The sequence below is a fragment of the Crassostrea angulata genome, chromosome 6 (assembly GCF_025612915.1).
Source record: "Crassostrea angulata isolate pt1a10 chromosome 6, ASM2561291v2, whole genome shotgun sequence".
NCBI classification, from domain to species: Eukaryota; Metazoa; Mollusca; class Bivalvia; order Ostreida; family Ostreidae; genus Magallana; species Magallana angulata.
In genome coordinates, this window is record NC_069116.1 from 44,331,901 (window position 1) to 44,351,949 (window position 20,049).

A 20,049-nucleotide genomic window follows, 5' to 3' on the forward strand; every position below is an offset into this window, starting at 1 on the left:
ATTAACAGGAAATTGTTGTTTATTTTTTTCAAAGTGAGTTATGCCCCTTTTGAACTAGAAATTTCGCCTATAATGAATACTACTGAAACGGTTTTTGTTGTCAAGTTTTTCTTTAATAATGAGGGTTGTTCCAAAATTGCGTAAGCAAGTGGCGTGATTCAGCGAATAGAAAACAGAGAAAAATGAACTTCTCTCAGTAGGGTTTAAGTAATTTGCACTTTGATTATTCACTGATATCTAATACTGTTTGAGATATCATGCATATTGTTTGAATAAAAGCATTCTGAATTTCGACATGAGTATTACTTACAGCTGAACATAATTTCATAAACTTTCATACATGTGTAATTAACACTGTGCCGGATAATTATGCCAGTGCCAAGGTGGCATTTTTGCACCCGCTTAAGATGGAGTTTCGGAAAAATCCATATATACCAAATGATAGACCATTGTCTAGAGATTATACGACCACTTTTGTTTTTAGTGTATTTCACCTGACAAGTGAGATATTTACCTTTAAAATTTAATATCCCATAGGAAAATAATAATTCCCATAGTAGAATTGATTCTCCTACAGGAAATATTGACAATCCTATAGAATGTTTTAAATGTCCTATAGGAATTATATTTCCTATAGGAGAATGGTATTTCCTGTAGGAATTTGAATCAGACATGTAGTTTTCCTATAGGATATTAAGTTTTTCTATCGGATTTTAACAAATCCTATCGGAATTGAATTTCCTATAGGAAGTTCTTGTATTCCGATAGGAAATTTCAAGTTACCTATAGGAATATTGTTTTTCCTATGGGAAAAATTATTTTCCTATAGGAATTTATTTTTGAAAGGAAAATATCTCACCTGACAGGTAAGATACAATGATAACAAACGTGGTTGTTAACTCTTTAAGCAATGGTCTATCATATGGCATATTGGAATTTTTCGATATATGCAGCTTAGACGGGTGCAAAAATGCCACCTTGGCACTGGCATAATTATCCGGCACAGTGTTAATTATTTAATCCCGTCATGACGTCTGGCTGTGATCTTAGGTTCGAAATTTGCATTCTCTGAAACAGTGCAGGCAATGAGAGCTAGCAATATCATATAAAAAGACATTTCTTCTTCAATCTACATGTTTCATTTATAAATTAATGAACAGCAGAGGATTACTTATATAGTAATTAGGGTCCCGCTCTGCGGGCGCCCTATAGTAATAATTCTGTCCGTTCGTCCGCTTTCTATTCATACATGTATGTCTATCCAAGATGGCTTGTCCGGAGCATATCTTCTCTCCCCTTGGCCCGATCTTGCTCATACTTCACCCACACAGTGCCGTTGCGTAAAGGGTGTGCAGTGACCGTAAATAAAGTTTGTAGGTTCAGGGTAAGGTCCTATCATATATATATATATATATATATATATATATATATATATATATATATATATATATATATATATATATATAATCTTAGCGCTATTTGGCTCATACTTCACATAAACAGAGCTTTTGAGTAAAGGGTGTATAGTGACATTGAACCATTTTCCAAAGTCATATCATATTAGCAGGTTTTTGCAACAAAATAAAATTCTAAATTACTTTAAACATTACAAAATATATAATCTCTATCTAGCTTTAAGTTAGTGATCACATTATTGTAACGGGTTACAGGAACTCTTTAGCAATAGCTTGACAAATGTAAACACTGATAAAATATTCTTCATTAAAGCTGCTTGGTCCGATTTTTTCGTAATTACAGTATCAAAATTTTGTTCAAACAAATCATTTATCTTACAAAGTTATGGACTTTGTCCTATTTACACCAGCAGAATCAATCTCCTTTCAAAGTTAGAAATATTCAAAGTAAATAATTAAAAATAATTTCTCTTTGGGCAAACGAAAAAACAAACCAAAATGCATCACGGGAATGTTTAGAAAAGGAAACCGCATGGTTTCGTCCCCCGAATGATTGGGGTTATTCAACCCGCATGCTATGCATCGATTGTAAAAAACGCAGACTTTAGAAATATTGGCGAACAAAACGTACACATGTTTATTTGTAATTTGTCTGATCATTTGTCTGACCATTTCGACCTTTATTTAAAGCGATGTCAAATTCGTAATACACCATACCCGTCTCGTCGTCAGGGGTGAAATTTAACATGAGGCGAGATAACGCGGTACCTTTTAATGTCGTTTGTTTTGTTAGCAAATTTTGTACGTATTTTTCTTCATTGAAATTTGGCTTAATTGACTGGGAAAACTACTGCAATGTCTATTATTATACATATACTAAGCATAGCCATCGTTTAAAAGCGTGCATAAAATTTGATATAAAATCGGACCAATTAAGCAGCTTTAACAAAGATCAATACACAAAGCACTATGCTTTATGAGTGTATTCAGGAAATTAGTTTTACAAAGTTACAGGTAAACAATACTTCACATGTGATCATCGTATCACATGTTCTTGTAAATATCTTAATATAGTAAAACTGTCCCGTAGATCATTGGTATTCCAACAACTCATTTCCCACCGAATATTCTAGACATGTATATTAAAAAACAACAAAATCGCGTGTAACTGATTTTCCGAGAAGACATGTCTACGTTAAAGTATTTCTTATGTAATAGATTGAACAAAAGATATTTATGTCTCATAAGTGACACTGAATTGACGAATGTGCGAAAGGATAGGCAAGGATTCTCATCAAATTCTGATTAGCTTGTTTTGACGTTTATGGTAAATATTTTTGAATAATTTGTCTTTCTATATTCTTCCATGTTATTGCACAGAAAAACAATGCACAAAAGATAAAAGTTTCTCTTTTGAAAAAAAAAATTAGTTTCGTGAGCTAGTTAACGTTTTTTTAAGTACATTAACTATTTTATTCCAAAAAATGTAGATAATCAAATGTTTTCTGGAAAAAAACCCCCTTTTTTTTTACAACTTTAACCGGTAAGACGTGTTAAATATCCTATTTCAAATAAAGCAGCATAAAGTGGAGTTCGACACGCAAAGCCCTACGACTTTCGTATTCAAATGAATGTAAAGCAGTTACATCCAGGAAATCTATATCAGATCTACAGGATGCACATGTAGGTAGTTATCATATAAATTTGTATGAAAAAAGCCAAGCTGTAACTTGAGAATTTTGGATTCTATTGTAGTTGTATCTTTAGAAGTGAGGAAGGGGTCAAAATGAAAATAAGCATTCAACTCAAATTGATACTTTCATAGTATTACAATGTATTGATACTTAAATATATGCAAACATATTGTTCCAAGCTGTACGTAAAGTGCAGAGAAACATCAATGTTGGAATTTTTACAGATAAATTGGGGCCACCATATATATATATATATATATATATATATATATATATATATATATATATATATATATGACGACCCGAAACTGTTCAAAGCAGCATTAGACTTGAAAATACTTTGGCGCTTGGAGTATGTAGGAAGTTGGCGCTCGTCCTCTATATATTTTATTGTGCATCGGATTTACGTGCCAGATATGCAGCAAAATGATTGTAAATCTGGATCGTCCTCCGTAATAGACTTTTATACTGGTTTTATGATCAGTGCTATCATTTGGTAAAACCAGAAACTTGACAGTAACGACTTGGATCACGTTTATAAGGCTACTAGACGGAAACGTCGCCTAACATGCAATTGTATGTATTAGTTCATCAAAATCACAAAGACGCCATGTTTACGAATGTCGTACTATTGATATACAAGAAATTAATAGAAAATGCAATTCTGACTAAGATAAATTAGAACGACGGAAAGTAAATATATGTAGATAACGCTATGTATATTAACAATACGCCTGCATGTGTTAAAATGATATTGCTTGTTTATCTTGGAACATTTTGATAGCTTTAAAACGGATCTTTCAGACTTTTGTATTTTATCTGAAATTCTCCTAGAGCTCTTTCAATTATCACTGACGCTGTTTTTATATCGAGTATTCCGTGCATTTTTATGCTCGTATTATTACGTGTTATCAACTTTACTTGGTTATAACTGCTTTTTATTTTCAAAAATGGGCATTTCAAAAAGGACATTCAAAAAGGAGCGGAAGGATACCACGCGCCCATTAATAACATTACACGAAATTCATAATAACCACACTCTGAAGTAGATGATTGCTTATAAATAGAAAAAAAAGTCTTTGTCTAGATGAGAGATGCAAAAAAACAAGCCAGTCTGAGATGGTCTCTTTTGATTAAAACACATATATCCTCTCATTTGCAAAAAGGCTCGATTTATCTTTGCAAAGAAAGAGCAAGCTTCCCTAATAATAAGACTCGACAACGAAAGACTCAAGACGCGATAACTAACCACAGAGAAACCATCTGACGCGAAGATGAAAATATTCCTTATTCATTCCTTTGAATTACTTTCATTCGTCATTAGTAATTCATTGATTTGTGAGATAAAGGGAGTCAAAGGCGCGCAGACGCATCCATCACGGGAATGCTTTTAGTGTAAAAAGTATTTTTATTGTTCCTGATTAATTCTGGGCATAGTAATCACTACAGTAACTATTCAATAGTAAGTCTCGTTATGGAGGTATTCCCTTTATCACTACTCATGCTCTCTACGTATAAACGCATGTTCTCAATTTCAGACACTTTCAATTTCCATTAAGGTTTTCCCAATATCAAAATTTACAATGGTTTTTTTTAAAACAAACACATTATGTTTCAGAGTTAAATAGCGATAATGCTTGTAAAAGACCGTGATGAACCACAGGACCAGGTTTTCACCCCCGAAAAAGATCGAACACACCCATTTATAGCTTGAAAAATAAATTTATCCAATAGAGGTCCAAATAAAGACTATTGTTACAACGTGATTTTGATATTGGTTAAGTTTAGAGACCCTTACACCATCTAGTCTCCTTTAGGTGAGAACCTACATTTAGTAAGATGCAAGAACTTGTGTTAGAACCCTTTGTATATTATATATACAATAAAATATGTTCAAACCAAAGTCTCCTTTTATGTCTTATTCATGACTCAGGGAAACAATCCATTAAAACGTTCGTATTATCAATTACCTTTTCTTATCATGATGACCAAAGTGAAATAATTTCTAAAATCAGTTTTAGAGACTTCATGCCCAAGAATTAAACGATACACCGCTTTCGAGAACATTTACTAAGCACTATGCTCCATTTATGATGAAGAAGATGGGGGAACAAGATAGCGCAAATGCCCATTTGGTTTTATCGTAAAAAACAATTTCAAATTAATTTTTTTCCCAACCAAATATACTAGATGATGTTATATTACAAGTTTACAAAACAACAATTTCTAACTATATTCAGTTTGGAATATTTTAACAAACGATAAAAAGAAAAAAATTTAAAGTTTTGGTGGTATCGAACCCACAACCTAAAAACCCTAGCTCTATAATGTTGCATAATGTCTGGTGCTCTAACCACTGAGCCATTTCAGTCACAAGAAACATCATCGTGAAATGCTAAATGCAACTTCAACCACGAATTTACGGACTTGTAGTATTTCTGTAAAACGTTAAATTGTTGGGATACAAAATGACTTTTTTAAAGAATTGTGGGTCATCTCTCCACGTTTTTGTTGTTTGAAATCGGTTTGATTTCCTTTAAACCTTATATAGACTATGACAAAAATATGGAGCCCAGACCCACTCTGTAAAAGAAAAGGCATTGAAGTTCTAAAAATGACACTATGACTTTAGGGGGTTTAGACACGCATACGCCAGTTTAAATCAACCTATTCTAAATGTTTACCATATTTAAAGGTTAAAAATCGATGTTATGGTAAATATACATTGTTTTTAATAATTTAGAAAGAAATTATGAGATTTGTTCATATTTTGATTTTAAAGTATCTTATCTGTCCCCATATGGGCAGTTTACACGCCTTACTCACCCATCTTCTTTCAAATTAAGTCAAAATGCTGTTAATTCCACTTTTATCTTACATTTATAATGTGACAATTTTTTAAAAATTAATTTAGTATAATTATGTTTATCAGAGGGTTATAAAGGTGTGGTACATATCTTTTTATAAGAAGGTTACTGTCTAAAACAAGAAACCCACGGGCCACATCGCTCACCTGAGCAACGATAGGCATGATAAAATCAGCGTCATGAGACATAATACAAAATATCTGGCGATGTGGTTTAATACATGTAGATCCTGTACAAAACAATCTGTTTCCACCTGGATATTCTTATATTTATAATTAATTGCAAGTCCCTTTTCTAACAGGATGATTTTATAGTCATATCACATTAGCAATTGTTTATATACAGGATATAAACCTACATCAAACTCTGAACCACTTGTGAGGCCCAAAAATCGTCCAGGGGCCAAAGTTTAAACAATTTTAAAGAACCAGCAATATATAAAAATGCTTGCATATAAGTAAAAGCATAATTATATACATGTAATAATATTTAAGTTTTGTGAATAATTAAAATGTTTTCCTTCATACAACTGAATCCCTAATTTGGCCCTACTCTACTCCTAGATATTGTGATTTGAACAAATTTGAATCTACACTTTCTGAAGTTGCTTTCACTAAAGTTACCGCTTTTGTAGGCAAATGTTTTTTTAGAAAAAAATTTTAAGATATTTTTCTGTATATTCCTTTGTAAAAAATTTGTCTCCCCCCTCCCACCTTTGTGACCCAATCATACCCCCGGGAATCATGATTTGAATTAACTTGAATTTTCAATACCTGCTAATGCTTCTTAACAAATTTCAGCTTTTTTGGCCAAATGGTTCTTGAGAAAAAGATTTTTTAAAGAGTTACTCTATATATTTCCTATGTAAAAAATCGACCCCGCCCTATTGTTGCCACAACCTACCCCGAAGGTCATGATTTTTACAACTTTGAATTTTCACTACCTGGGATGCTTCAACACAAGTTTCAGCTTTCCTGGCCTAATGGTTTCTGAGAGGAAGATTTTTAAAGATTTATTCTATATACTGTACATTCCTAATCAAACGCGAGGAACAAATATCCGCATACAATCGCGAGAAGCACATCCCGCGGATTTCAAAATCTCGCTCATATTTTCCGAACAGATATGTACAATAAGAAACTGTGATAACAATTCAGTGTTCGCGATTTTATATTCTCGCGATTTGATGCAAAACGGTTGAATCGCGGAATTAAGCACTCGCGTAAAATAAGGTATCTACAGTATTCATATGTAAAAATGTGCAACCCCCCATTGTGGCCTCACCCTACCCCCGGAGTTCATGATTTTCACAACTTTGAAGATTTTCTCTATAAATTTCTATGTGAAAATTGAGTCCCCCCATTGTGGCTACACCCTACCCTAAGGAGTCATGAGTTGAATCTACACTACCTGAGGAGCTTTCCACGCCAAATGGTTCCTGAAAAAAAGATTTTTAAAGAATTACTCAATATACCGTATAACGGGTAATTTTTACTGCTGTGATTTTTTACGAATTCGTCTTAAAATAGGGCGATTTGAATTTTTACGCGTAATAATTTTACGAATTGGACGTAAAAATTAAAATCATCTGTGGTAAAAAAAAAGGGGGGGGGGGGGTCACCGTGACTTTGTTATAGTTAACACACTTACAAATCAGAAAATCGTTTTTCTGTTAACAAGTCCTTAATTATTATTATTGTGTTTATTCATTTAACTCTATTTCATATGTGATATACACTTTACTTATTCCTATTAATCTGGGTATCATCATTGGTGTACACCATGTGCTCGTCTCAGTTCAATTTACCGGGGAAAAAAAGACAGACAACTCTATTTCAAAATTTCTCCCTCTCTCACTTTTTCTTTCTCTCCCAACCAATAGAGAAAATTTACGCGTTTAATTTTTACGGATTTATAAACCTCGTAAAAATTAGTAAAAATTAGCAGCACGTAAACAATACCCGTTATACGGTATTCTTACGTAAAAATTTGCCCCTCCCCCATTGTGGCCCTTCCCTACCCCTGAGGGTCATGATTTTCACAACTTTGAATCTAAACTACCCGAGGATGGTTTCATACAAGTTTCAGCTTTCCCGGATGATTGCTTTATGAGCAGAAGATTTTTCAAGATTTACTCTATATTTTCCTATGTAAAAAGTCGACCCCCCAATGTGCCCCAACCCTACCCCCATGGGTCATGATTTTCACAAGTTTGAATTTACACTATTTGAGGATGCTTCCACTAAAGTTTCAGCTTTCCTGGCCTAGTGGTTCTTGAGAAAAAGATTTTTGAAAATTTCTCGAAAATTTTCAATAATTCCTAATCATCTCCCTTTGCAAAAAAGGCGTGATCCTTAATTTTCACAACTTTGAATCCCCTTAGCCTAAGGATGCTTTGTGCCAATTTTGGCTGAATTTGGCCCAGTGGTTCTGGAGAAGATGTTGAAAATATGAAAAGTTTACAGATGGACAAACAGACAGACGACAGACAAAATGTAATCAGAATAGCGCTCATTTGAGCTTTCAGCTCAGGTGGGCTAAAAACTGCATTGACCGGAGTTCGATTCGCAGTTACTTTTTTTGGTTTGAACATATAATAGTGCATAAACATATACAAATGGTTCGAACACAAGTTCTTACAACTTACGAGGTTCTTACCAAGTATAACAATTTACAACTGTATAGTAGTTTAGAATGGAAAGTACATAGAAATGGATATTACTAATATAGTTAAGTTATTGAACAAACATACATGTATAAACAGTTTTTTTTAAAGGGTAAACGTACATGCATGTCACATATATTAAATATCCAAAATGTGGAAGTTAAGTAAATTAGTCATAAAAAAATCTTTAATATTACGACTTCTTTGTTTAATGTATCATAGAATATTTTTTGATAAAGTCGAGTAAAAACATTTTGACAAATTGCTGAAAGTGTAGTCGTTAAAAAAAGAAGATTAAAGATTACTTTTGCAATGTTTGGGCCACTTTGTTAATTTAATGTTGTAACAAAGTAATATGAAAACAAACAATCGCATTTATATTGTATACTACATCTTCGGTAAACATTTATTTAGACTGGAAATCATGCAACACTGACTGTTAGTATTAATTATTAACCATATAGTAAGTTCAGAGACCCGACCTTGCAACTACACAGCATAAGACATTGGCCCTAATTTATTTATTCCATCATTACGCATCCAGCAAAAGCAGTCGGTTAATATAAATTGCGAATTTATCAGTCTAAATGCATTGATATTATTCCAGACCAAAACTCCCATACTTCCATTAACAAGACATTGAATGCGTTACTACAGATTATTTATCGATATGCTCTTAGTGTAATATATCGTCAATATGAAGATTGTTTAATGCAGGCAATTGCATAATATTGTTAAACTATATTCATGTTCCGAACAATATTGCTTTTATTTTAATTTTGAACTTTAACAACTTAGTAAAGGATTTGCAGTAGTTTTTTATTGATCGATTGCAAGAAAAGACGTTCCGTCTATCTGGGGTTCCCTTTTGAATAAAAAAAACAATTTAATTGAATAGTTTTTATCAAATTTTGAACTTTTACGACTTTCGTCAAGGTTTTGCAGTACGTTTTTTTATCGATTGCGCAAGAAAATGTTTCTTTTTTTATCTTCAGTTCCTTTTTGTTTTGGAAACAGCTGAGTTCAATGGGTTTTATCAAATTAATGCTTACAAAAAACATATCGTTGATTTTAGTGAAAGAAAAAAATCTTGATTGGTAATTTTTGACCTATCCCATGAACTGACATTCCTGGCTGACAGTTTTAAGGGAGATGAGCGTTTATTCCAAAACTATCGAGAGAAGAGTAAAGTAAAGCATGGTTTATAGATACGCAGAGTGATCGAAGTTGACAAAAGGCGATAAAGGCCTACCGTCACGGCGCGTAGTAGTACATCATAATCCTTAACGCCGCTCTTTAGTAAGTGAGATACGTTTAGTCCAAAGATCACGCCATTGAAATAAAAAGCGCGCTCTCTTGAGACTTGTTCAACGCCAAAAAAGTGATGTAATTTCAACTTGCTGAATATTCAATTTGGAATCGATGAATAGATTAGGGCTTTATTTTCCATTATATGACTTGTTGGTGTAGATGTTATGCTCAAGTGGTCGCTCTCCGAGACAGGGAATATTATTAATTGTCTGTTCTGAATTGACTAGAGCAGAATAGTGTTCAAAACGCCGACAGGAAAATGTTTAAATCTGCAGACTCTTCGTATTGTGCATACAGGTAGGACATTTTTGATAAACTACTAATTTTACATTAAGTGTTATTTAACGGAGGGTATTTTTTTCTCTCTCCATTTTTCTAGTTTGTAAGAAGATGTTTTTTGGTGAATCTTTGGAACCTTGGTTTCAAAATGATTTATTAATTCAATGCTACTGTAAAATATAAATAAAAAAATTGTGTAGGTTTTCAATAAAATATTGATATTATAAGTTGTGTAGGTTTTAAATGATATAAGAATTATAAATTGTGTAGGTTTCCAGTAATATATTGGTATTGTAGCTCAAAATTATGCTTGCCATGGTTTGGTTTAAATTATTTTTTTTTTTCGAGAGCTTCATATAACTTTGTTCGGTTAAAAATAAACAAAACACCCTGATTCAGCAAAAATGCTTCGCTCATTTAATCTTCATCTTTTTAGCATTTAAATCTTACGTCTATTGAGAATTTCAGGGAATAGGCTTTTTTTAAGATGCAATGAACATCCGAGGCGTCTCAATAGCCGGCTCTGAATCAATAAGCTATTAGCGGGGTGTCACCAGCTTTGTGTCGGAAATACGACGGTCAATCTTGGCAGACCGAATTGTCTATTCCACTATCAGAGAGAATCCAAATTATGCAAATATCTACCATTAAGTACGTTAAAGATAGCACAAAATGGGGGTTTTGTAAAAAAAACCCCAAAAAACAAACCAGACTGCAATTATCTAATGAGAAAGGTCTTGCACTATTCTTAAAGTCTAGCAACCCCCTCCCTCCCCTGTCCCATCTCCTTTAGTGAAAATAAACACCCCTATTCTAGTACTTTACAATCTACAAAACCTTACACCTCGCCATTTTGGTCTGATCGACCAAAAGTTGTTGAAGTTTGATCGTTGCACATTTAAAATATTTCTAAACATTATAATATCTATTCAAACAGTAATCTAAATTCTTCATGAAAAAAATACAATTCAGATAAGCATTGTTTTAAACTGTTACCATTTCTGTCCTTAACCAAGAACATAAAATGGCGATGAGTATCGCGGTCACGGATGATTTCATACAAAAGATTAAGATATTTTTTACACATTAAGATGGCAATCGCAAATAGCAGTTCATTGATGCATTCAGATATTAAGCTGGGAGAGATAAGAAAAGAGCAATTCATTCCGATAGTTGACGCCGAACCTTAATATTTCATTTTGGAAATGTGTAAAGTAAGAGTAAATTATATAGAGGCGAAAAGAAGCACTAGAATTTAATAAATTTAAATGTTGAATTTCGAGAAATCTTCTAGCGTTGAAGAATAGCCAATTTTTTCACCATGAAAATACTGAATATATAAAGTCACTGATCGGTAGAAAATTTTGTTAAACGTAATTAAGAACAAAGTAATATGCTTTGTTTTAAGATACATGTAGTTTAGAGTGTGGTATAAAGATTCAAATATATCCAACCATTAGAAATTTTTGCGTTATAAGTTTAAAGCAAAGTGTTTGATAATTTACGGGTATTTTGTTTACAGTTGATTTACTTCCTATATTACAATAAAATCATTTATCTGTTTTTAAACTATTAAACAGTGAACAACACTTACATGTGCATGCTCTTGTGCGTATTGTTCTGCTTCTACTGCATATGCCGTGCAGCAATACATTACTGATCATGAATTGGGGTTAATGTCGGAATTTTTACAAATAATTTGGCTTCGCCATAAATATTTGACGACCGGAAACTGTTCAAACCAGCATTAGATTTGTACATGTAAGTACATGTACGTTGGCGCTTGGAGTATGTGGGAAGTTTGGGCTATTTTTTTATTTCATTGTGCATCAGATTTTCGTGCAAGATATGCAGCAAAATTATTGTAAAAGAAACGAATAAACATTGTGAAAAAAGTGTAAATATAAATTATTCTGAAAAATGTGTTGAAAATAATTTTCTGCAATGATCGCTTAATCTTTCGTAAAATCGCAATCACAAAACCGAAATTTTTTAAAACATAATTATAAGTTTTATCAAGTACATTTAAATGTACACAGTAAATAGAAACACAGTTACTGATTTACACAATAATTTAATATGCTTATACACTGGAATCGTGAATAAAAAGAACCTATGTACATTTAGTTAATCTTCCCACTGTATCAGTTGAAAGCACATACATATGTAGAGCTAAGTAAAGGCTTCGTTTACTAATGAAAAAATAGTTTTTTTTAAATCAAATAAAGATAATACAATATCCTTCTTCACATGTATAGATAATTATTGCTGGGTTGATTGACAGTCAAAAGATCAAATCGTAAGCTCTAAGATATTTTATTTTCAGCTCAAAATAATTTCCCAGATTCTTTTATAGAATACAAAAATAACCATAAATAAATGATATAAATGATTAATAATATGTGAGAGCTTATAAATGTCATTTTCATATTTTCAAAGAAAAAATTGGAGATATATCAAATTAATATATCGGTGTATCGAGCCACTCTATAGCGTCTCATCATTCTCCTGAAAGACTTTAGTGTTATAGAGAGTTAAATAGCACGCTGGGCATGTCTGTTACAATACAATAACCCCTATTGGAAGACACGTCTTTGTTCTTAAGTCTTTCGTTAATTCATCGATCTAACGCACGCGAAGCCAGGACAAAGGCGAGCAAGAATCGAACACCCTCCGGGTATCCCCCGTGCTGGGAAAACGTCTCTAGTGGTATGTCTTATTCAATGCATGATTACGTGTCAAAGTGCATCGAGTGAAAAAAAGAATACCCAAATTTGCATGTTATCACCCTTATGTAACGCTGTAGGTTAATCAACTAGCTTTGAGCGTGAAGGTTGGCAGATTGTATACAGTACATCCTCGTAGCAATTAATGAGAAAATGTCCCGCATATGACGAGGATTAATTGAGAGTTCTCTGCGAGATTATCTTCAGTGACGCTCTTCAAAGGCACTGGGTTTGGTGATAATATATATTATGGTAGTGATCATGAAAAATGCCGCAGGAATAGATCAATACACGTAAATGTAAACATTATGTAGGATGCATGTCATATAATAGACAGTGTGAATCGGTCACTCTTAGCTTGATAATTAATTGGAAATTTGTATGCAATCATGCGCGGATCTAGAGGGGGGGGGGGGGGGGGGGGGTCCCGACCCCCCCCCCCCCCCCCTTGGAAAATGAAAATTTATTAAATTTACATAGTAAAATTATCGCGAAAATATGCCTCGGACCCCCCCTGGCAAACACAATTATCCTTCGGACCCCCCTGGAAAAATTTTCTGGATCCGCGCATGGCAATGGTAATGAAATAGTGCATGTACTATACTTGTACTATCCAGTGATAACTCTGAAATATTTTCAAATTCATTTGGTACTTTTTATCGAAACTAAATACTTGATAAGCACTAGAAAGACGTGAAAATATTGTTAAAACATACTCAAAATTTTTAGTCCATGCGAGTCAAGTTCATGAAACTCCCAGTGTTTATTTACACGATTTTAAATCATTTCTGAGGTTAAAATAATCATTTCTATAATAAATGTCATTGCAGTTGACCATTGAGGCTGGTTCGAAACCAGCCGGTGACGTTTTGTTACAAAAAGTAACAAATCGAGACACATGCACTGTTGCGAGTCGAACGTGAAATGAATTATAAGCGACACTCAATCACGGTTTATATATTAATAACCAATTCAAAGCGCTATTGTAGAACTCTGAATGGATGCATTATATTAAAATATGGCAATACAATACATACATTTCGAATGCCAAAAAAAATAGAAAAATTTAAACTATATAATAAGCGTTTTTATATCTGAATGTTTAGCATCGAAATGATGAGAATAAACAATATGATAGTCAAAATTAAAGAACCTGTTTTTCAAACTTAAAAAAAATCAAAAACATGGATTGAAATATTTCTGTCCAGTTCGTATGTCTAAGACTTAAGAAGTGTTACAAATGTATATGTTCTTTTTTTATTTCAAAATATTCTACAACAACAAACGTTATAATTGTTACATAGCGAGATAAGAATCTAAATACATGTGCGTACTATCTTCTTATCACACTTTTAAAATTTTTTTTATTTAAATTAGTCGTAGAGAAAAAATAAATTCATATAGTCAACTTGCCAGGTTCAGTGGCAACCAGTCGTTTGAAAGTAGCGCAGCGGTAATTGAATTGCTGACCAATGAATCAAATTGTCCATTATAACTATTTCGTAATGTTAGTCCCTGGCCTAATCATATTACAGGTGTCAATTATCGAACATCTGTCACTACGCTGGTTTTCTTGCAAGCAGACAGGTCGATATGTTAAACTTTTAAATTCATCTTCTTGTCGGCCTCAACAGTTCAAGTCGGGATGAAATGGCTTACTCGGGGACCTGGCCAGAAAAGTACAAACGACTGTTGATGTACCGTGATGATTACGGGAAAGGTGTTTGTGATAGGTGGTCACCGTGGTATGTAGCTAAAAAGGTTCAGTCTTTTTTCAAGTATTGGAGCAAAATAACCGTTCTTGGTCTCTTGATGGTGTTTTATTTTTAATTTTTTTTTACGGCGCAATTGTGTGTAGATATGGGCTGACAAGCTAATACTTGGACTCTTTTTTTATATTTCATATTTCATGCATGTCATTTTGTACAGGATAGAACTTCATTTATTTTAACAGTGACTGATGCCACTCTGACCAAAAAGTAATAATTAAATACATGCATTTAAGTCAGTTTAGCCCAATATTTCAGTTTTTTTTTATCACAGAACAAGAGGATACTGCTTTTTGGACGTATGATATAATACCAGCAGAAAAACATTTTTAGCAAAAATCGAATTTTTGGCTTAATACGGAAATAACATATTAATTTAAAAAATATACATAGTCGTACCTGACGAGTTTTATAAATCTAGAAAAATATAATGCTTTATTCTCTAAAAAACAATTTGATTCATTTTTTATAATTGATTTCAATTAAATATTTAAACCTGTTATTATATTTTCTTGCAGTAAATTTACGAAGATATAGTTTCAAAATTGATTTAACATTTCTTCATCAACCAACACGTAAGAAAATTGCATGACTTGTAATTACTTCCTTTGCATGACTAAAGATTGACTCGTTCTTCTTCAAATCTGCTAAAAGGCGTAGAATCCACAAACAACTACATATTTTCTGGAAAATCTGAGAATGTCATGGAAAACAAAACATATTTACGTATTTACTTTGTATACAAGCATCGTCGTTTTACGCTTATGACATGCAATTATTGATGTTTAATTCTCTGTCACTAATGGAGTCAATACCCGTCATATTGTAACTGTAAATATGGAGCTGGGATTCAGCGAAATCATGTTGTGATCGTGCAGTAAATGTATCAATACGCAAACAGGGAACCAGAAACAGCTTGTTACTCCTGCTGGTTTCTCCCTATTTAAACAAAAAAAAAGAAAAAAAATCAACGATAGATAGTGTACTATCATAATGGCTTTCATACAGTGCCTAAGCTAGCGTTATGATTTATTTCTCTAGCAGGACATGGTAACACTGCTGAGATTTCCCATTTGATTAATAAAAGAACTAAGAATACCTTTGATGTTATCCTATCATTGTTCTATACCTGCATCTTGCAAACAAATGATTCGTGACCAATAATCTAGTTTAAACAAGGTGTTCGAAAGTTTTTCAGTGGGTAACCAATTAACCTACTTTCGTGAAAAAGGGATGGTACTTTTACCATAATGGGCATTTCTGTCGTTCTAATTCTATCCACTCTGTTGTCGTTTTAGGTTCTCTGCAGCCAATTGCGAAGAAGTCATGAAAGAGAACCAAAGTGCCTCTGGAGGGGATCTTCTAGTGTTTGCACAGACATATGCGGCTTACCATGGCTACATTTCCATATTTGTTTGCATCTTCGGAATAGTCACAAATGTCTTTAATATAACAGTATTAACGCGAAAACACATGCGGACACCAGTGAATTTGATTCTGACTTGGCTGGCAGTATCGGACATTATCACAATGTTATCCTATTTACCGTTTGCTATGCATTTTTATTGCATTTATCCCGCTGATGCAAACAAATCCACGGAGAAAAATAGCGAAGGATGGATGTTGTATATGATATTCCACATCAATTTAGCCGCTACTACTCATACGGTGTCAATTTGGCTGTGTGTTATGCTTGCTATTGTTCGTTATTTGCATATCCGATCTCCTACAAAGGCAAACTCGATGCGACTTCAGAGAATCAAACAATCTCGATTTGGAATTCTTTTCATTTACGTTTCATCAGCTTTGATTCTCGTTCCAAATTACATGAGCAACAAATTACTACCCGATGTTCTGCCCGATAGTAATGAAACCATATATGTTTTACGAGATCTGAATCTGGGCAAAAATGACACGGAAACCATGGTTCTTATTAATGTGTGGATATATGCATTTACAGCCAAACTCGTTCCATGTTTGCTCATGTTGATATTCGGTTCTCTTTTGATCTATAACATCCACGTTAAAATCCGCCAGAGACGCAAAATTTTGCAAATATCCGGTGCTAGCAGCTTACGACTGTCGGAACACTCAAGGACTACAAAGATGTTGTTAGCTGTCATTATTCTATTTTTGTTAACGGAACTACCACAAGGCGTATTAATAATACTAAGCGCATGCGTGGAAAATTTCTATGACCAAGTTTACTTGCTACTAGGTGACGTCATGGACATTGTAGCGTTGGTGAATAATGCGGTGAACTTTATTTTATATTGCTCTATGAGCACAAAGTTTCGAGAAACGTTTGTTCATCTTTTCTGTAATTTTCACCCGTTGCGCCGTTCGGAAGATTCCGGTTATACCCTCACAGACAGATTGGCTAAACTTGATTCCCACAGCAACAACAATGAAAACAACCATCATCTTCACTTGCTACAAAATCATTTCCGAAAGTTGAGCGCCGAACATCGCATTGTGAGAGCATAGTCTGTCTATGAGGACTTTGAATGGCACAACGATTCGTTTATATCTTCTGAAAAGAATTAACATGATTCCAATTTATTTTAAAATTTATTTTACTTTTCTGTTACTTTTTATTCATTTATGTTGAATGTATTTTGTATGTGAAATAAAAAGACATATAAATATTTATTCAAATCGATCAATGGATCCAGGTAATATTTCTAATCCAATTATAAATGCATTGAATGATTTATTCAGAATGTATACGGACAATGCATCTATATAAAGGTATAATTTATGCCGAGATACGTATATTGCGGGCAATAAAATTCCGCTTATGATAGAACAATAAAAAAAACCCAGAAAATGATAAGATAAATATGTAATAAAAAAATCCATCAGGTGCCTATTTTATATAGAGTGCAGATTATAGTTTTACAAACTGACAAATGCACAGGTACTGACATCGAAAAATAGACCAAAAGCTACACAAAATCCCTAAAATGTTTGTAAACTATCAGTTTTCATTACTTCAGGATATAGGGTTCATAGTATTTACGATCCTAACAGTTTATTGTACACCTGAACGAAAATTCCAGAGTACGTTGTATTAACTTATTAAGAAATAAATAAATTGTAATAAAAATGTGAATTATCCTGTTAAATTTAGCGTTTTGAATTTTTAAATGAAAAAAAAATGCGACCGGTTATATTTGTATTGTATTTACTAATATAATCGATGTAGTAAAACATTCTTTATTTCAAAAACCATATAACTATTCATAAAGTTTAAAGAATAATCTCTCTCTCTCTCTCTCTCTCTCTCTCCGGTTCGATTAGGGCAACAACACGTTACTGTGATAATTTATGAAAATTGCATTTTACTTTTAAAGTTTGAATTATGATTAATTGTGATAAAATTATTTGACACGGCTTTTTATTCGTTGAGATTTTTATTTTATGTGTATGTGCCATTTCGCTTGTTCGCATAGGTAAACACGGTAGAACCTAATCCATCAGTGCTGTTTTAATCCAAAATAACATCTGATTTTTGTTAATTCCATTTATAAAGCACTGAATACTTATTTTTGGATGTCATCGGTCCTCTAACACATCAAGCGGTGCAGACAAATTGAATACCGCTCATTAGTCCTGTATAATAATTTGTCTGCACCGCTTGGTGTGTTTTAGGACCGACGACATCCAAAAATAAGTATTCAATGCTTATATTTATATTCATACTGATGTCTGTACATATGAAATATTCGTGTATCGGCGCTGTTAAGCCAGTATAAACGCTCTTAGACAGGGATATTAAACACACAGAACAGCCATATTGATAAATTATTTAGTTAGCTTCCGCGACTAAAAATATAGTGCCAAAAACTGTCGATTTTTTTTTGGTATTTACGAATAGATATGATTGTACGATCATTTTCCATTAGAACATATCAAATTACTTATGTAAGTTAGAACGTTTCATTTAAACTTACGATAATAAATATGCTCAAAACACGTGATGACGTTTATGTTTGAGTTCATGGCGCATGAATTACATATATCTAAATGTATTTCCAATGCAAACATAAGGGGAAATATAAACTGCATGTAAATATTAAACCATACACGATTAAACAAATTTCTTAAGATATTTACATGATTTGTATAAACAGGTAAATAAATCTATAGCTTTTAATGCAGATATTTTTAATAGATGAACACCTGTTAGCTCTTCAATGTATGCAAGTGATTAAGCATGCGTTTAAATGTAGTCAAACCTACATTAAAAATCAATAACAACAGCGGTTTATGTACCACTTAATCAATATAGGATCTCCTATGATTTGCGATGGTATACGATTTTTATCTATTCTATCCCCGAGCCTTGGCGATAGAATACACACAACGAGTTGGATTAAAATCATATACATATACCATCGCAAATCACGAGAGATTTTTTAATCACATGTTTTACAACATACTTTATTAATAAAACTTAGAACATTTCTGTAAAATTTATAATTTTGAGCCGCAATACACATTCATTGCAAGACGTCAGCAAACTTACCGTATGGAAGAGTTTCTTGAAGTTTAACAAACAAACATTTCAATATCGAACATATTTTTATCAATTTATGAAAAAAATAGCATTTAATTTTTAACTAATGTTTTTTCCCTTTTTTATTCTACGTCATTCAACCGCCTAGACCTAGGTTTTTTATTTAGACCTTAATGCAATCTTACATAAGATTATATAATTACTGCTAAGGTAATAACATTTTTGGAAATTTCTCTCAGTAAATCTTTATCTTCATTAAATTGCTTCGAATGAACTTATACATGATGGATGTTTAAGGTTTTAAAATAGGGTCCTTATATGGATCGGATACCATAAGCAAAAGGAAAATGGCCTTTGCTATGACGCTTTGAACAATTAGAAATTTCTGTATGATTTTCTAAAGTCTACATATTTCCTTAGCAACGGCAGTTTTAAGATGCAGAATATGCTAATTATATCCGAACTTTCTGTCACCCCCCCCCCCCCCAGAGCTGTAAAAGAAGAGGAAAGAGTTATGTAAGAAAAAGAATCCAAAAGGCCTCATTGTTAATCATACTACATGTAATGAATGGACTCTTTTCATATACAGGATTTAATTATGATACTATTATCTGCCAAACAGCCATGTGTTAGAGAGACAGTGCAGTTTCTGTTTCTTTAGAAATTATATCACGGATTTCCTTTTCTCTTTTATACTAAAAAGGCATCTTAATAGTAATACCACTATAGTTAATGCAAGTTTTCTTGCCCTTTTTTTATTCATCTCTCTCCTCTCTCTCTCACTCTGAGAATTACGTGATT

General features: G+C 33.0%; 1 protein-coding gene across 8 annotated transcripts in view; it reads left to right on the forward strand.

The window, feature by feature from the left end:
- LOC128186469 (G-protein coupled receptor dmsr-1-like) overlaps nucleotides 1-17,376 on the forward strand; it is a 40,327-nt gene extending 22,951 nt beyond the window's left edge. For 4 of the 8 annotated variants that reach the window (XM_052856239.1, XM_052856244.1, XM_052856246.1 and 1 more), the window contains exon 2: nucleotides 16,025-17,376. In XM_052856239.1, coding sequence (XP_052712199.1) covers nucleotides 16,025-17,213 — 1,189 coding nt within the window. In that variant the 3' untranslated portion in view covers nucleotides 17,214-17,376. Of the gene's footprint in view, nucleotides 1-3,046; nucleotides 3,099-3,598; nucleotides 3,803-9,912; nucleotides 10,250-14,542; nucleotides 14,703-16,024 lie in introns of those variants that run through there. The other 4 variants (XM_052856241.1, XM_052856245.1, XM_052856243.1 and 1 more) reach the window with 4 other exon arrangements.
- Nucleotides 17,377-20,049: the final 2,673 nt, after the last annotated feature.